Raw genomic sequence first — 19,889 nt, 5'->3', positions numbered from 1 at the left:
ATTTATAAAAATGTGAAGATGCTGTTCTTTTAACACGTCTGAAACGTCACATGCAGTTAGCAGATAACAACCTTTAGCATACTTAACGACGGCTATGTAGCTAACACATTTTAGGATACTTCACATACTGTACAGCCACTATTGTACGTAAATTTAATAGCACCAAATTATTTAAATGAAGTGTTAATCAGGAAACAATTTATCTCCACACCATAAGCTATTTTTAGATGTGAACTTTCTACATCAGTGGCTCTTGCTGCAGCTCAGGCTTTGGGTTGTTTGTAGAGAAGAAGAAATAAATGACTCCAGGGAGAGATTTCAGGAGTAAGTTCACCTTCAGGTCAACCAGCTCAAATCCAACACATCCTGGGAGTAATTGAAACCCATACCCACTCCTGCTCTGAAGTTGGCAAGAACCGAGTCAGCTTCTGAAAGGCACAGAGATGTGGCCAGTGGCTGACGGACAGGACTGACTGCTGGCCCTCAGGACACTGCCGCAGCGTGCTACCAACTGTTAGAGATGGTTGCAACCCAGCAAGTCCACAAGTCACCCTTTTCTGCAGTACTTCCAACTGAGACACGCCAACAGAATGATTTTCACTGCCACATAAATTTTATTCAAATTACTTAAGCATCAACAACTTGTGATTTAAGGTACCACAAAAGTAACATAACTTCAAAGGGAACAAACTTCCATTTCCCCAACTGAGAGGTTCCTAGCAAGCTAGCATAAAAGTATGGGCACGTTTCATAAAGCCACAGTTAAAAATCCGTTACTTAAAGCTCGTATACAACAAAACTAAAATAACCCCCCACCCTTCCATTGTGTGTGGGAGAAGCAGCCAGACAGAATCCCAATTCTTACAGGAAAAACCCCAAATTGCACCTCCAAGAACCCAAGAAAGCCCAGAGAACAGTTTTCAACTTTCAAGGTGTCGTGGCAAAGCTTCTAGGAGAGAAAAGTCAATCTTTTCCAAGGTGTCAGGCTTTGCAACAGCAGACACAGCCTTACCTTCTACTCATTTCTCTGTTTCCTGACAGAGTACAGAAAATATTCCTTTTCCCCACTGCTGTTTCACTTCCGGTTTGGTTACTGTCTTACCATGACCACACACATCAAGGGAAAAGTATTTCTCCCAGCTCCCGTGTCAGTATGGAAAACCCAGGAGGAAGGAGTCATCTTGAAGGGGTTTTTTTCTTCATATATGTTCTCATATAGGTCTTTAGTGGTTTGAAATGGAAACTCTCAAGAAGGACTGGAACTTGGCTTTTGTTGTTAAGATGGTTATTTCCCAGAGGTATCTGCTTCCAGGTGTTTGGGATGTAAACACATTTGCAGATTGGGATAGCTGTCACCGAGAGATGGTTATTATATGCCTGTGTATCAAACAGGCTTTAAAGCCAGAAAAAAACCAGCATTCAGACAAGAAGCGCCACAAAGCATGACTAAATTCAGTATGCTAGGAACGGCATGCTTTTAAACTTTTTCTTCTGCATGTGACATCTGCGTCAATTAGCTCTCACCGGAAAAACCTTTACTTACTGCTTGGCTGTTACAAATCGTATTGCCAAATAAACTGAGTATATCCCTCTTGAATTCACATTGTCACCCTGATTGGCCTTATTCCTTCCATTCTTCTCATAGCAATGCTATGGGTAGCACCCTGGTAAAGGTCCTCACCCATGCTTAAGCATGTGTAAGGAAGAGACCGAACACGTTTGATGCAAATGATCACAGTCCAAGAAGGCTTTAGAGAGGGAAGGTGACGAGAAGAAGGAAGAGCTCAAGCTGCCCCACTGCCTCACAGACCACGGTGGGGATTTAGAAGAGAAGTTGAATGAAGTTTTGAGCTGTCTTCCACCAGCAAGCACTGCCTCACGTAGAAACAAGATACCAGTGATCATCCCTGCAGGAATCAAGTGGGAGTAGATAAAAGCTATTCCCAAGGTGTCTGCTGTAAGATGACTGCTCCCACTCCCTGACCCAAGCTACCCCAAGTCTGCCCACATGCTATCCCTGACACCTATGCAGAAGGGTACCAATCTCTGAGACAGCATCCCCAGGGCACATATTTTACAACCCACCAGTTGACAAGCAAGAGGCTTTGCCTTTGCCTCCCTATCAGACCAGCCAACATGCTGGCATCTACCCTAAATAGAAGGAATTTGACTAGCAAAAAGAAAACTGTCTGCTGAGCACTTGTGAAAGAATAAATTTAAAACATGTCAGATGTCTATTTGATTGCCTATAACTAATACGTGTATTTATTGGCAAATTTGGCACTGAAATCCATACTTAAGGGACAGGTTCAGAAAAATGTTTAATAACAGACCACTGATGTCTTCAAATGAAGACATCATTTACAAAAAGCACAACGTGACTGCTTCAACAATAAAAATGCACAGTGACTTTTTTCGTTTTGAAGTCTGAATGAAAGTAAATTTCCAAGAACAGAAGTTAGTGAAAAATAGGTAAATCTCACCCAAGAAATTATTTTTGTGGGCCTGGGCTATCACCATGTGCAAGCAAAGACAATGAATCCTATTTCCAGGGGCAGTCTGAAACATGACATTTCAGCTGAGCAGCGGTATTCTTTCAATATCTCAGCTTTCCCAGCAACCTGCACATAGCTACGTAACAGCAGAAGGAAAATTAGTCTGTTCCTGACCACTTCAAATGATTAAATGAAATATTGTCCTCACTTCTAACTGTGGTGAGTATTACTCTACTTGAGGTACCAAGTCTGCACCGGCAAACGCACAGAAGAATGGAAAGCACCGGTGTTTTGGGGAAGACGTAATATTTGAGGCAATAACAACGTAGCATATTTGCAGGCCTAAAAATAAAAATGGCAAGTACTGGCTCTTTCGCGCTTGGTCCAAACCTTCTCTGGACAGCAGATCTGTGTAGGGAAACCTCCCAAGGAAAAAACAGTAAGAATTTCAGCCCTACAATCAATTCTAAAGCATCATAGAAGATGAAAACAATATTTTACTGGTACTAACAACTGAGAAAAAGCTCTGAGACAGCAGCATAGACTGCAAGGGATAATTTCCAAATGTTTTTAGTTGCGTGACAAAGAACTGCAGAGCTACCAGAAGCCCTCCAGAAGCCGAGCACCGAGTACCCTACAGGTCTCCCATCCACCAGAAGCTGCAACCCTCCCTATAAAAAACACTTTCAATATATCTGACTACATAAAAGTTCAGACCAACAAGCCATGTACAGCTTGTGACAGTGTCTTTTCCTACAACAATAATACTCCCCCTAATGTTTTAAAATCACCCTCTGCAACAGAGCTCTCCAGCCTTACCTGAAACCAAGAGCACTGAGAGTTAAGCTAAGCTGCTGACAGTTATTTCCCAGATCCAGGCTGTCCTACTGGGGTGTTTTTTCTTTTTTTTTTAAGTAATACTCTATTGATTAACAGTTCTTTTTTTTATTCTTATTTGTTTTTAACCCAGTAACGACTGCTCTGATCATCAATTAGCTTTCTCAAAAAAGCTCCTCTGCCTTGCTGCTGCTGATCATTCTGCCTAGTGATGCCATAACCAGACAGACCTCAAATGTGGCTTTTGAGTAAGAAAGATTCAGTGAAGACAGCTTCTCCAGAAGAAACAAATTCTGCAAAGAAAAACCCTAAAAAGGAGATACTGTGGCTGATCACTGAATGTTCCAACCTGAATTTCAGAAGCAATGGCTGCAAGGAAAAATACTACAGTGGGTCTGAAACCACTCGTTGTGTAGGTAGCTGAATTAACAAAATATAACCTAACAAAGATGTTTGCGTCTTCGCTGACCCTCTTCTCACACCAAAACCTTAGCCATCCCCCTTCTATATCCTCCAACGCCCAACATGGGCACGAGACAGCAAATAGCAAGGCTGGCCAGCTGCCATGTAGAGCATCAAGCTGTTCAGTCTGCCTTCACCTGCTCCCCCCAGCAAGTTATAAAGATGCTTCAAAACTGCTATGCTTCCAGTCAGCTATAGGGGTAATATAATTAAGACATCAATGCTTGCTTTATCTATGGGAAGAGCACCATGCTAAGATAAGCAGCTCGAGAACTTGCTTAAAATTAAAGAAGGATCAGTGTACCATCCCAGCTGCATGAGAGGGGAAATGAAGGTCTTCAAGGGGGTAATGATACAGAAATCAAGTTCAGCTTCCTTGGATACAACTCTTTTGCGCATTAGGAGGTCATTAATTATCTTAAGACTTACCCATAGTGGATCTCCTGAGCTGTGCTAACAAGACATCAACAAAAGGAAAGTCTTTCAGTATTTCTAAGCAACGTGATAAAGATGTCAAGAGAGAGGACAGAAGCCCCATCTATTCCTGTCATGTTATTTGAAAAAAAACTACCTAAAAGCACAGCTGTCTTCCAGCATTTGCACTTTTAGCATAATTAACTGATCTATTTTAAAACAATTGCTGTGTGATAAAACTGCATGCTAGCCAGGAGACATACATAGTGGCTACCACCACTGCCAGAGCGAGTGGTCTACTGTACATTTTCGTGTAAAGAAAGCATTACATGTGCAGGAAGTCCTGAAACAAAATTAAGGGTGTAATATTCATTTAAGTCACGTATAAGCTGTCTCCCTCTAACCTGCCAACCTAGGCATATGCCAAAACATGTAAACTCCATGCTGTGAATTTTATCTTAATACGTATCTCCGAGTCTGTCTTTGGAAACATACTTCTCTGGAGCAATGAAGTAATTTCTGCCTGTGTTCAAATGTTTTAAAAGCAGAAACCCCTTATTTAAATGTCCTACCGCTGCTTTATTGACTCAGTCCAGCATTTTTCTTCCCTGAATTATGGAATACATTGAAAAACAAAAACACTCCCCACACCCAGTCATCTAAATAAAACAGCAAAATGGAAAACCCAAACCAACCACAAACAATTTTCTCCTACGAACTCTTCCAGTGCCAGCACCAGCTCTGTGCCTCTGGAGGAGGAAGGTTACACATCTTGAAAGAGGCTGATGAAATCATGGCTTCAGACATGTCAGGTCCCAAGCCAAACTAATAGAACATGCCACGCAAGATCTTCAGGATGTCTGCGCAGTGGCACCACTGTAAAGCCACAAGGCTTCTTTTCCCCTTCTCCTTTTACAAACATTCATCTGAACATCCACAGTTAAAAGGAAAATCCTTCTCCCTCTTCCCCTAACACTGAGGAATACACATCGCAAAGCCAGAAGGAATTACTTCTTGACTTGAAGCGTAAGATAACTATTACTATCCAAGAAAAGACTTTTGAGTAGCAGGGTGACCAAGCTCCCTCCTGCGGTTGCTTGTGCTACCTGTGCAGCGTGTATTGCACAGGGACAAAAGTGTGTTTGGATGGCTTCGCTGGCACTTGCTGAAGGTGTCTACGTTAATCATAAATGAAAAAGGCACTCGGCACTTTATGGACATCATCCCAAACATGCTGACAAAACTTCCACACCAACACTATACCATTATGAGCTCTGTATAAGCTGTGCATTTTACAAGACAAATTGTCTTAAATGTTTTTCCTTAACGCAATTTTTTAAATCCACTTAGCTGTATGGACAAGTACTTCCGCGAATAGTAAACTTCTTTGTTTAGAGCTCACAAGGAGCTATAAACTACTTCCATTAACAAACTAAAATAGCTTTCTGCAGAAAAATCTTGCTATTGCAAAAACCAAATTGATGCATCCTTCTAAAGGTGGAAAGAAGTGCTGTGGATACCACCAGGAAGCCACAAAAACCCCTTTCAAATGATACACCGCCTGTTTTTCCAAAGTATTAGACCTCACAGACCAGTCATACAGCAGCATCAATTCTTCACGTATGTTAATTTCTGTGAAATTATGCAGGGGTTTGGCAAGTCTAATATTTGGCAAGTAACAAATAAAAAAAGATGGATGTTGAAGGTTACTCAAACTCAGAATCTCTTGTGGAAGACAGATCAGCAGTCAGGGCTGGAAAAGTTACACATCAGTGGTTATTTGGATTTGAAAATTATTAATAGATATCACCCCAGTAGTGCAAGACAATTGCCTACAGACACTGGAAATGAAGTCTTTCCCCTTTTTTCCCTAGCATGGTATTCTCTTACCTGAATTGGGAGAGATGTGTAAACTGCTCATGTCCTTGGATAGGCCGTTTGTTTTGGGACTGGAAATGGGCGCACAAGCTGACGTAGCTCGGGGTGGCCTCTTCCCGGGGACTTTCACAGTGGTTCTCAGCAAGTCGATTTCTTTCCCATGAACGTTCTGCATATAGTCCTGGTAAGAGGAAAAAAAAAAAAAACAAAACCAAAACCCACTATCAAACAGGTAGTTCTGTAAGCAATAGAACTAATGAAAACCGGTTTCATCAGACTTTTGCCCTACATCATCCACCCACGCTCACCATATGCTTTTCCCCTTCCTTCCATTTTTTTGATAATCGCCTTCCACACTTCTCACTACAAATAAGCCCCAAAGGCTGAAGCTTTCTAAGACATCTTCCAACCACCACCTGGGTAAGAGGCAATGCACAACAAGGCTGGTTCTGAGCCTCCTGTAGCAAGGAGTTCACCAGCTTGAAGGTTCCAAACAGAAGACGACAAGGCGGACTGTCCCTCGTGAGTACGCTTACTGGTGTCTCCTCTCTGCCAACGTTTTAAGCACTCATCTCTTTCGCCCTCAAATTTGCCTGAAACTGGTCAGCAGGCACAGAAGTTATGAAAGGGCACTGCCTGGTAAGGTTTCTGCAATTACAACATTCTTTCCTTAGGATGGGATCCTTCCTCCTGACACATGCAAAATCATAGAAGGGAAAACCCATGCAAATTGTGTCCGATTAGAGTAAACACAATAAAACCCGGAAGCCAGAAGTGGAAAAGGCTTTTCCTAATTCTTGTTTGGAAAGCCCACAAAGAGGAAATAAGCAGACAAACCCAGCCAGCAGTCAATGACTGGAGCCAAGCCATCGCTTCCCGAGAAATCCATGAGAAAGTTCTTCAAATTGCAAAAAGCTTCTGGAAAAAACAGGCTCTTGAGACTCTGCTTTCCAGCTTCAAAAGCATTGCCTAAATTATCTGTGGGATGCTTCAGATGAAAACAGAAAAGGAAATGGACATGGGTGCCTTTATCAAGACAATTCATTAAGGTGAGACAGCCACTGAGGCTGCAATCCTGCCATACCTCAGAAGAGAGATTTCCAGTAGAGATGGTGCATGTTAAAGCCAGTAAACAAGACACCAAAGTTTTCATCTCCTGGCACACATGTTTGTGTTTACTCTCATTTCAGAAAAAAGAATTTGAAACTGGAACAACTATGAGGACACAAAAAAACCAAAACCACAAAAGAGACTGTATCTTACGAGAAGCCATTCAAGGTGGGTAGCACAGGGCAGCAAAGACAAGGGTGAACAAGGGAAGAGCACAGCACAAAACCACATCTGGGTATATGTGTACCCCAAGAGGAAAACAGCAATTTGAACTAAAGATTGGGAAAAGATCTGGGCTTAAGCTAGAAACCAAGGGCATGGTATACTTGAGCAATATTCTACAGGGAGCAGCTGGGAGAAAAGACTAATTCCTTTTCAGACAGAACCTGACCAACTTACAGGGGCCTGGGTGATGCTGTGGGCATCTGCACGAGCAAAGACTTGCCAGCTGAGACGTAACTCCCAGCTGTCCGAGTGGCCAGGGCAAGATTTAGCCAAATCACAGGCAATATATATGAAAGACTACCAGTATTACCTAGGCTGGTTCCAAACCTGCAGCATACAGACCTGTGCACCGCCAGAGCATCAATTTTACAAATAAATACCTGAATGGACTAAAAGCACACCCAAAGTCTAAATCACTCCTGCCACAATAGAGGGAGCAATCAGCTCCCTCGTAAAATTCCTTCCACCTTTGACAGGTTTTACAAAACAAATTACATATTCTGCTCAAAAAAATCAACAATCTACTACCGGACCAGCATTCATTTCTTCGTAGCTAACATTAATCTGTGATAAGCCCCCAAAACTAAGCCATCACAGCAGCTTTTTTATTTTTCTCCCCTAGCTGTTTGAGAATTATTAATAGCAAAAAGAGGAGGTCTGAACAATTTGTAGGGAGAGGACACGGAGCTGTGCTGCCAAAAGAAACAAAGGCAATCCATTAATAAAAATTCATTCACTAGGTGTTAAAAATGAACAAAACTGTTTCATCTATAAATTATCAAGTTGGCGTAACTTTCTTGTTCAAGTGTCAGTCCTTCACAAATTAAAATACAATAAGCAGAACATAATTGAGCATTTATTGCTTATGGGCTCTAAAATGAGGCTTAATCAGATAGTGACTAAACCTCAGCATGTACTCTTTTTAATAGACACATTTTATTTTATTTAATGTACAACCACCAGCATATTCCATTTAAATTTGAGAAGGTGGTGTTTACTCCAAGTTCTTCAGATGAATAGTGTGCACGATTTCCCTGCTACCCTGCCAACTCGTGAGATGTGACAGGGCATTATTAAAGCCCTTTTAATTGAGAGTAAACCAGGCTTAGGTGAGCTATAAACCATTTGAGAGAGCGAATGTTGGCAAACAGGAAATAAATGCGCTGCAGCCATACCGTTATTATACGAAAGTGCCCAAACACAACAGATGCCACATAGGTATTAATGTCAGCTTAAATATTTATAGGGATATATCAAATGTAAATAATAAAGCCCCTTTCATTGTGTGCAAGATGCATAGCGATAATCTCTGTATTTCCCCGAGGAGGAGAGGCAAGCACCAAGTTTCCAGTCGGCGGAGCATCCGCCCCCACGCGCGCTCCTTCAGATCTGCACTTGGGGAATAAAAGTTAAAACTACAAAATAATGTCGCGGCTTCAGAAGCGCAATGGAGGGTTTGATCAGATTAGAACAGATGAGGGTCTTGCTGTCATCTGGAATATGCTGTGTTAAAGAGAAGACAGCAAGCCCGATTTTGATATGCAAATGTTACAGATATAACTCCCCTAGATGTTAGTTGTAGAAAATGCTGATCCGAGAAAAAAGGGGAAAAAACCCTTTAACAAGGCCTGAGGGTAATTCAAAGCCAAGTACTTTTAAACAGCACTTAACAAGTCCCTAGAGCCCACTCAACAGTGGGCCACCCCAGAAGTGCCATCTTCTGCCCCTCAACAGCTTGAAAAAGTAGTAATTGCAAATCCATTTGCATTTTTCTTCTCAACTTGTCTATGTTCATCATTCAGTAACACAGGGTAAAAAAAAAAAAAAAAGGAAAGAAAAAAAAATGAAAAGCAAAACAAGCAGCAAAGGGAACCCTCCCCAAACATGTGGATAACAGGAGAAGCCAGCGCCCCAGTCCCCCGCACCCCTGCGCTTGCACCTTCGCCATCACTTGTTTTTTACATTTCGCTCCTAATTATGTTGCATCTATTGCCATACACTTAATTAGCTGCATTAATGTGATTTCTTTTCACATAGTCAAGCAATTAAGAGCTATGATTGAGTTTCATTCAATTAGCCTCAACAAACATGCTAATTGATGTCCCAGATGCAAATGAGGTGCAATGAGAGAAACCTGCTAGCAATTGAGAGCTGTGGCGGGGAGACCCACAGCTCTCAGCTTGCTGACAGCAGCACAGCTTAACATGGCTCCCACCTTCTGCGGAGCTGCCTTCGGAGGCAGGGGGTGGGGTGGGGAGACAAGCCATTAGTGCCTCAGTTGTCCCAAATAGATCCCTACAGGAATAACGGGCAGCGCTGAATCAAATCGACGTCGTCTCCAATTCTCACAGCAACGGCGGCTACGCCGCGCCGGGGAGGAGCGTGCCGTTTTCCTGCAGTTGGGTAGGCATTCCAGACCCTGCCAACACCACGGACGCTTCAGCTAAGGACGATAAAAAGTCTCCATCTCATCTCCGAGCTCGTGAAATACTACGCAGGTAATGGCCTGCGGTTATCAGTAACTGGCAACTTAATCTTAGTCAGCTGTGGGGCAATGCCGCCTCTTCAAGTTAAGGCCAGAACGCATCAATCAATCAATAATCCCTAAAAATGCGCTCGCTATATTGATTCTCATTGCTTTTCATCCTGAGGTTACCGTTAGCGGTTTGCGCAAATATAGTGCTGCTGAGGTGTTAATTTGACTACTCAAGGCCATTGACCATTATCTAGAGGACTAAATAAACTGTTAAAATATCAGCGAAAATCGTAAAAGCCACATTGACTGAAGATGACACAAAATATTACTTGACAGCACCACAAAATGAATCGCCTTGAGTAAGAAAGAAACGATGTGCCATGACACAGAATAACGTAAAGTAAAATTACTTTAGTTCTGCTCTTAATACAGGCTCTCCGTTTACAACAGCAGATATTAATTTAACCAATTAACTGAACAGAAGCTTTTCAGACATGCAAATGGGTATGATGATGTTTTCTAAACAGACCTACCAAAAAGAAGCACTGCTATTTTGGGGAGAAGAGGGCTTCTGTTTTCAAATGCCAGGGGGTGTTAACCTCGCTGCTGTACCTTGCACTGACTTCTATTGCCTTCAGAGCTGGAGAAGACATTCCACCAAGGGCCACAAGCTGCACCCAGGTTACGTGATACTTCCAGCTAGCTGCCTACTTTCTCCCAGCCGGGAAGACTGAAGACAACAGGCAAGCATCTCTTCCTCCACAGCCATGCTGGGCGCTGCTGCTGCCTGCTTGGCCCCTTTTTTTTGTTCAGGGGAGGAAGGACATATGGATCAGACCGAAGGAAAGGCCAAAGAAAGTGCTGGCTGTTGCTTCCATGAAGCTGGGACTCAAAATCCCAGCATCCAAGCCTATCACAGTTATCTCTAATACCTTTGCTAAAGGACCACTGAGCATGTGGCAGCATGGCTCCTCCCTAGAATGATCCTTATGTGAAAGGTGTGGCTCATGTTAGGTAGGTAACACCGTGGGTATCAAAAACGTGATGGAGCTTGAGGATTTTCAAATGTCACTAATATAAGAGACGGTCATCCTTGCCATGTACACGCAGAAAAATGCCTTTCTGCTACCTAGGTTGTATTTCAAAAACATAGTATTTCATTATCAGTGCATTAAGCAAGAAAATGTGTTATGAACGCTGAGTTACTGAATATAATATTTATCACTTAGTACCCTGACAGCTAAATCCCCCGTGCTTTTTTTGCATAGCTGCTTGCATGCAAAAACAGGAGTACAAATCCCCCGGTCCTTAAGGCAGGTGCTTTCCTCTTTGATTTGCACAATTGCAAAATATTTTCCAAGGTAACAGAAGACAAGCCCATGAAGAACGAGAGGTGAACTGCTTTACTCCGCCAGGCTTCTGCCGCAGCCTGCCCACACGGGCAGGTTCAGTTCTGCCCTGGCAGCAGCAGAAGAACCGGACTCTTTCTGCGGGAACTGCTTTGGACCGTGCTTCTGTCCTGGGACCACAGTGAAACCGCTGATGCTGCAACCCAGTCTTCCTGGCCAAGAAACCTCACCAAGACGACAGAAGGATCAAGCTGAAGACAACAACAATCTGGGCCTCCCGTGGCTGGGCTCAGCTGGCCTGTGGCTAGAGAGAAACCCCTTCACTGGAGTTACATTTTTTACATCACGGCACTAGGTGAACGGGACTCAAAGCTCTCGTCAAAACCACTCATCTCAGGATTGCCATGTGTCATAACGCCAACATTTTAAAACGTACCTCCTCCCTCCCCATGCGTTTCTTCCACCACGCACCTGTCCCACCGCCACCCTTTTCCAACACACAACGTACCGAACAAGACAGACTCTCCAAGAGCAGCACTTCTCCATGTCTACAATGGTAAGCAAGTAAGAGCATCACACTTTTTCTCATTTTGAGCTATTACAACCTCTCAGAAGGAGCCCACTTTTCCGGCACTAGGAACTGGTCCAGGCCCAGGATCCTTCCCAGATCTGTCTCTGCTTTACACTGAGTTTCTGAGGAAAATTCATCTGAGGAACCTTCATTTCGTGGCTGTTTCCCCGCACTGTTCAACCGGACAAAACGCTCCCGAGGGTTAGCTGGCTGAGGCTGAGAGAGCGTTTCCCAATTTAAGGCAACATAAAAATTATTAGGGAAGTTTACGGTTGCACCTCTGGATGACATTTTAAAGACTGTGGGTGGTGTATTTTTTGAAACACAATTCCAATTTCTCGAGCTGACCTATTTGACCCACAAAACCTATTGTTCCCCCTCAGCAACAACTGCTTCCGACAAACAAAACCCCATCCCCTTCCCTGCAAACGAGACCAAAGCCCCCAAACCCCTGGCAGACCGGTAAATGGATGGAGCCTCGACTTTTGTGCCTCTGCATGGCAGTCAGACATTTTTATTGCAAAATGCCGTCTGGAAAAGATGCAAAACAAAATTGCTAAACTGCAAAAAGAAGAAAAGGGGGGTGGGGGGGAGAGGAAAAAAACAAAAGGCCCCCTTCCCTTTGCTTATTGAGTTCAAAGGCATAACATGCAGCACCCTGCAGCAAATGGGAAGCTACACTAATTTTAAAGCCATAAAACGCTATAAAGTGCCCTGCGGGGCAGGACTACACTGAAGCTAGTTGCACCTAAATAAGACATGGTTCATTTACTTCGCAGCTTAGCCTAATGTAATCATCAGCGGATTTCTAGCCTAGAGTTGTAACAGGCAAATAGCCGATACTGTGGAGGCGACACTCCCAGCCATTGAGGGGCCTCAGCTAGATTGCTGTTGATTAGAAAATTTTTCAGTTTTGACAAGCACTTAATGAACATAAATCGCTCCTTGATTGGTTTCCATTCGGGGCCACAGGCACACCTAAGAAGAAACAAAAGTCTCCAACTCCTCTCTCCTCCCTTCCCAGGAAGGACTTCAGCAGCAGACCTACCATCAGGTTATGAGCCACAGTGGAATATATTCATCAAATGTTCTTGTTAAATTAGCCATCCTCCCCTCTCGCATATAAATACAGGCATAATATCATTCGGCTTCATCATGTATAGTTAATCTTAAGAAAAGCAACAAAATGTTATTTTCTGAAGAGAACGCAGCAATGAAAACGCATTCTGGAAAACACTGATCACCCTAAAGCATTCTCTCCTGACAAAAAGAAGGTCATCTCAAATCTGCTTTATTCACATTGGGAATCAAGAACATTAAATTTCAGTAATAAAAAGAATTGACTATAGCTATACTATGGTGTTAATCAGTTCGATCAGTGTTGCAGGGGAGGAAGTTAGGGCGCCACTTTGAACACAAAAACAGTTTCATAAAATGTTGGAGGTTTGGGTTGTTTTTTTTTTTTTAAATAGATCACTCATTTTCATAAAATCTTAAGAAAATTCTTCTGTCTGCACTTCACTTCTCATTCAGACTTTGTAACAAGAACTGCTGTAAGAGATATATCAGCTTTTTACCATCCTGAGTAATTTATGAAGCATTTATATCCACAGCAGTTAGCACTGCTGGACAGGAAGCTCTAATTTTATAAAACCCTGTGATTAATTAATAGCTTGGCTTTCACTATTTAAATTGCAACTCAATCCGATACCAAAAATTTTCCCTGCCTTTTTGAAGAGCGAGTAGATATATGACACCGAAACGTGCATTTGCTGGTCTCTACTACATACTGCAAGTTTGCACAGCTCTGCAATAGCAGTATTGTGTTTGCTACAATATCCTATGCTAACTATGTGATAAATCTTGTCGTGCCCTCTGAAATGAATGGACTTGAAGCAAAAAATGCTTCACGTTCACCTTTGTGCATTTGGTGACCTGTGAGTATCTGTAACAGGTCATGGAAGTGATTGTAAGAAGTTACTGTGAATAAATCAGCCTCCCTCTCCTTCCCCACCAGCTGGGATTACATATCTGGAGTATTTCACAGGGTGGCTTTGCTGACCATCAGGAACGGCAACCTGACTTTTCACTCAGCAGAGTGGGTGCAACGGCACTTTCAAGCAAGACTATTTCTAGTATGAGAAGCCACAAAGCCCGGGAGGTGGGGGGGAAATAATTTCCCTTGACAGCTATCCCAAACAATAGGTCACACTTAAGGACAGCAAACACATTTCAGCTTCTATTTTCATTATCCGTTTTTAAGTTTTTCTCCCAAACCCATCTCCACTCCACTGCATCATTAAGACAATTATGAAATTTTCCAGGAAGCTATAAAGTGAATGAGTGACCTGTACAGCCATACCACTTCATAAAAGCCTCTCTTGCTTTTAAAATATTGTAGGTTATCTATTTTAATTTTGGTATCTTTACCCAAAAAAGTTACAGCAGCATGATTAACGCTCATTCTTTCCATAAAGGTCAGTTATCCTCTAGTTATCACTAGAAGCAATGAGCAATGTAAATTCACAGTGAAACATGCTGGAACTCAGAAAGGAAAGCTCTGGGAAATGTAAGTCAATACTGTTAGGAAGGAGAATGCCACTCTGAACACGGCTTTGATGAAAAGGCTTCCAGAAAGAGTGTGAGCTCTGGTGAGTGGAAAAAATAAGGCATCAACTCATCACCTGTAACAAGCAATTACTACACACATATTTTGTCACTACTCCTATCATTCATTTTTTCTATCTTAACCAATGTTTTCGGTGTATTAATGGATGCAATGACTATAATAAAAACTTGCACACACTTCAAACAGATCTATCTTCATCACCATTCAAACTACAGCCTTATTTCTGCTCTGTAGCATTTGCTTTGATCACTGCTCTTTCAGGAGGTACAGCTACATCTTAGGTGAAAAACAACATACACGCATCCTTCTGTCAGTTTAAATATGTATTTATCAAAGCCTGACTTGAGGATTAGTTGTTCATGGGGAGGCCAGCTAGAAAGGTTTCCAGAGCCAGCCCATCTCCAGCTTTACATTCCCTGTGAAGCAAAAACAGGGGAAAAAAACCATGGGCATACACGATGGTATTTTGGAAATACACAAGAGCATGAATATTTCTATTAAAGCAACACAAACAACACACTTTGAGCTATTAAACAGCCTGAGGTAATGCAACCCTGAAAATCAGGCTGAACCGAACCGATGGCCGTGGGTGGTTATCCGTAACTGCGAAGGCAAGCGCTGCTGCCTGGGCTAGAGCAACACCGGGCTGTGCCGCTGGAGCTGCCCACGGGGCAGGCAAGCATGCCGCGCAGCCCGGCCAGCACGGTGTTCTCTGAAAAAAGAGGAGAGACAGACCACTTCATTTGCAAGCACATTTTCTATGTTCAAATCACTCTGGCAAATCATATGAACTGGTAAGGATCAAAAATGCCAACTGCAGCTTTAAGAAAAATGCTGTGTATTAAGGAGCCTGAGAAAAGCGCATGGATCTACCACAGCTCCAGATACCAACAGGGAGTGTTTTCAATGCCTCCTATTTCTCACCACATCTCCTTTTCCTGGATGAAGCAGCCAAGCAAAGAAAGCTCAAGTGAAAGTCTGGGTCCCCATCCCAAGTCACAAAGGATTTTACAGGCCCACAAATTGGGTCTGTTTTGTATCATCTTCCAAGATGTGTCCGTGTAATATATTGTTGAAGCTCTTGCGCGAAGTTTAGCCTAGTGTCGGATATGACTCCTTACCAGGCTGAAATCTTGCTTTTTTTTAAGACTTTTTTTGAGGCTAGAACAACACTGCCAATGCTCCCTGCGAGCCAGCTCACGCACGCTGGCCATCCGCTCAGCACTGTTTTCAAGGAAGAGTGTTGAAACTGTGGCTACTGTCAAGGTGAACTGAGCGAAGCAGGTGAACCCACACACTTTTCAAGGAGACAAAGACAGGCTTTCTCCCCTCAGTCACCGCTACAGCCCTCCACACCTCAATGCAGGTCATCAAACCAGACCAGCAAGGATGGGAGCCAGGTTAAAGAGCAGCATTACTGCAATACAGACCTCAGCAAGTAAAAATCAACCTTGCTGTGTAGGTACCTGGGATTTATAGACCATGTGTGTTCTAGATGGGCATCAGATCTTCCTTCTCCTGCCTTTAAGATGCTGTTCTTTCCCCTAAACAGCCACAGCACTGTGCTTTTATGTGAAATCAAATCGAGAACAGATTATATGTAAGAGGGAAAGAAGCACCTTTCCCTAAAAAAAGCTGTTTTCAGCTTTTTTTTCTTTTCTTTTTCTTCTCCTTCTTTTCATAAATGAGGGGCAGTGATGACGATGGGGATACCAGAGCAGAAAATGGACATCCACACCTAAAGCTTTGTCATCTACTGACCTGTGGCATGATGGCAACCCTCTGCGAGACAGACAGTGGTGAAACATCATCAGCTATTCATCGGGATAAGGCTTAGATGAAGCAGCGGCATGTAACGCTGCCCAGCAGGTATTCCGGTGAATACATTTCGGGAGCCCTCGCGCATGGCATTCTACCATTAAAAGCCAAGAGATGCCTAGACAAATTCCCCTGGGTCCCTTTGGGGAGGGCTGACACTGAATTTGTCGGCCAGAATTTTAGTCATCCACTCAACGGCTATACTCCAGACATGTAAGATGAATAGGTAGCTATGGTGAACTTTGAAGCCTGCAGGTCAAAGTTCTCTCTCATTATCCCCACCATTTTCTATCGGCATAGCTCCTCAGCATCCCAAGGGACAGGAAGGTTTGAGGCTCTTGAAAAAAACCTGACATGACCAAGTCAGGAAACAGTAGGGTGCTTATGTACATATATTTTTCTTTCCCCGTTTTCCTCTCCCCCTACTTTCTTGAAAAGAAAGAATACGAATTTAGCTATTGTGTCAAACGTCAACCTGGTGGCATTAGTAGTTACTCATTTAGCTGGCACAATACAGCAGTCATTTCAACACGCTGCCCTGCCCAACAGGCCTGACCCTTCCAGGGACACCTCCTCTGTAAGAAAGGTACTAATTTGATTTTTCACTCCCCACCCAAAACCCTTTCATTTTGTAGCCAGTCCTTTCAAGGAGGATGGCAGTACTGAATTTCTGCAAGACGGACACATTCTCTATATTAAAAACACTGCCCTCGTGCCCCAGCCGCCACCAAACGCATCTGACCGAGACAACTCATCCACTTCTGGCCACATCTCAAACAATATTTAATACAGCGCTCACTGTCAGCCATTAAAAATTATAATAGGTTCTTCCAACGCAGGTGTTGCGTTCTGACTCAAACCACAGCCTGGAAAGCCTGAATTATCTCTTAAATTTACTTTTTCTGCCACCACTAGAGGCCAGCCCACCTTCCGCTTCACAGAGTTACAACTGCAAAATCTGGTACCACCAAAGTGACCTGCACACCTCAGATCACCCAATTCTAACTAACAGAACAGATTACCGTCCGTTTTTTCAAAAGTGAAACTGACTTTAGATGGTTAACAGGTGCTTTTCTTCAGTGCTATTTAATGGGAAGGTTGGTCCTTATTTTTTGAAACAATGTAACAAATTATCCCAAACATCAATGCAAGCACCTAAACACTGATCAGTTTCTTTGCCTTCCAGTGCAACAAGCAACAAGCAGATCCAGGTAAAAAACAACTAGCAAAACCCAACCAGATGATGGGAGTCCTGTTTCCTGGAAAATCCATTCCCCTGGCAGTAGCCAAGAAGAAAATTCTGACTTTCCTGCCTGCAAAGCTTTGGACAAACAGTACTGGGAGTCCAATTGGCTTTAGGTGTCTGGCAGCACCTCTTCCTCCCGCTGTGGTCTGCACAGGGCAGAGAAAATGCTACTCACTAGTGCCTGAGGGATGATGAATGCTCTGCAGGGTATATTAACAATAGATAATTGACAATAAGTAGTCCATTGACAGGATGGAAACATACAGCAGAAGTGGTGGCAGCAACTCTTGGAAGGCTAAAGACAATAGAAACAAGGCATTAAGCCAGCATCATTTAGAATACAAATCATGTCACAGAAAGACATCAACACAAATAAGCAGAACCCTTGGTACTCCTGGCGAGTGGGTTCAGTACGGGTGTCCCAAGAAGCACCCGAACAAGTACATTTTCCTGGCGGCTTCTTGTCAGCTCGGGGCTGAGCACGGTCCCTCACCGCTCCCTACCCACGTACAGCCAAGGGAGCAGCAGTACGTTACAAACCTCTCCCATCCACACAAGGAGGTCTGGGCACATGGAAACCCGGAGAAGCCATGTACCTTTTTCTTGGGGTGTGTGGGGGGGGCACGGTGGGGGATAGAGGGAAACAATTACAGGCTAGTAATTACTTCTTCTTTAAATGGATTCTCTCTAATCTCCAATGGATTTACCTCTAATCTCAAAGTAATTACCTCTAATCTCAATGGATTCTCACTCTAGGGAGGCTAAGCAGCTCCAGGGAAGCCCACAGAGAAGAAGTACTCTATTGTCTGCAAGAGGCAATGAAAAACTAACACGTGCACAGCAAGCACCAGGAACAATAGCGCACTTCCACAAAGCGAGGAAGGGACCTGGGCGCAGACAATGGCAGCTTGCCTCCTCCTTGCTTGGTGACCCAGACTTGGCCAACACAATCTAAGGGAAGCTCCTGTGGGAGCTCCATGGGGGCTGCCTCAAAGGCACGCATAGCATCCGTGCCTCCCTTCTGTGACCAACACCAATATACAATTCACGTGTTGTGGGACTACTTGATGGCAGAATTCCCCAAATTTAAATGCACTAAGAGTGGCCAAAGAGGGACTTGTACAGTTACACAAAAAGGAACAGTGAAAACCTTGCTCCAGAACACAACGTCTGAGGGAGAAGATTGTTGATGGAAAGCAGCAATGCCTTGAAGCTGGTTGTCATCTAACTTATTTAAAAGATTTTAAGAATCACAGACATAACATCAGAAACTATAGCAAAGCATTATTATAGCAGGATCTGATACTATGAAATCTTGCATCAAAGCAGAGAAAGTGCTAATATTCAGCAGCCAGGGAACAGCAAGCTGCTGCAAGCAGAGCAGCAGTGTGGCCGTGCTCCTCAGACATCGCCCATGTAAAGCAGAAGCTTCCTGCCAGTTCCATGTGCAGGTCTATAAGCCCCAAAGCACATCGACAGAAACGCATCTGATTGAAACCTTGGTTTTCACTCCTTAATGAAAAATTGCCCAGGAGCTCAAAATGAAACCAACAGGACTAGAAACAACTGGCCCTAAAAATCTTAAAATTGGCCACCCTCCAATTTTTGCATGTGGTACAGTGATAAAATATAAGACCAGATACGATTCTGAAGGTCCTGGTGAGGGTCACACCACGATTTTTGTATTTTACTGTTGCCTGTACTACAAAGCAAGCAAAAGAGCCAGGAATCCCGTGGGAGTTTCAAGATCTGGAGTCTCCACATCAGCTCTGTCTTCTGAACTGCTCTGGCATGGCATGAGCTCTGACAAATCTCACCTTTCCTCCTGCTGGCATGGCCAGGGCAGATGGGGTGGCTAGTTCCGAGTGGCATCACTGTGCTCCTTCCACATGCAAACCCATACCTAGGGATTGTGCCACACACACTGAGAGGGACAGACGGGATCCTTGGGCAGAGGCAACGATAGACGCCTTAACACGAAGCAGTTTTATGGCACGTATTTTAATAGCTATGCCGCTTTCCAAAGGCTATTCAGAATTACTTGTGAACGAACCATAACCACTGCACAACAAATACCAGAACCTTTCCTCGCTCTTTACTACATCTAAGACACTTTTTCTTATAAAATGCTTCTGTATTTTAAACCCAGGATTGACAACAAATCCATAAAACCATCAGCACAAAACAAAGGCTTAACCCATTTCAGCTGCCTCTTGAGATGCAAGGGAACCTCAGTTCCAGGGGATTCAAAGGAATCTGACTGTACTCAGATGTGCACCAGTGAATTTTATTTCAGATGATGCCTTTTTGGGAGGAAGGGAAATGAAAAGAGAAAAGGAAGCTCCTCCACCAAACAGGGCTCAACAAAAGCACATCTGG

At 43.4% G+C, this 19,889-nt stretch overlaps 1 protein-coding gene across 14 annotated transcripts in view; it reads right to left on the bottom strand.

Moving 5' to 3' along the window:
• Nucleotides 1–19,889, bottom strand: part of AGAP1 (ArfGAP with GTPase domain, ankyrin repeat and PH domain 1) — a 382,691-nt gene that overhangs the window by 120,375 nt on the left and 242,427 nt on the right. For all 14 annotated transcript variants that reach the window (XM_055719301.1, XM_055719302.1, XM_055719303.1 and 11 more), the window contains one exon: nucleotides 6,099–6,267. In XM_055719301.1, the coding sequence (XP_055575276.1) occupies nucleotides 6,099–6,267 (169 nt within the window). The remainder of the gene's footprint in view (nucleotides 1–6,098; nucleotides 6,268–19,889) is intronic.

Source organism: Falco cherrug, chromosome 8, assembly GCF_023634085.1.
Source record: "Falco cherrug isolate bFalChe1 chromosome 8, bFalChe1.pri, whole genome shotgun sequence".
Taxonomy (NCBI): domain Eukaryota; kingdom Metazoa; phylum Chordata; class Aves; order Falconiformes; family Falconidae; genus Falco; species Falco cherrug.
The sequence above is the reverse complement of the archived record's forward strand: the minus strand, read 5'-3'. Positions and strand labels throughout refer to the sequence as shown.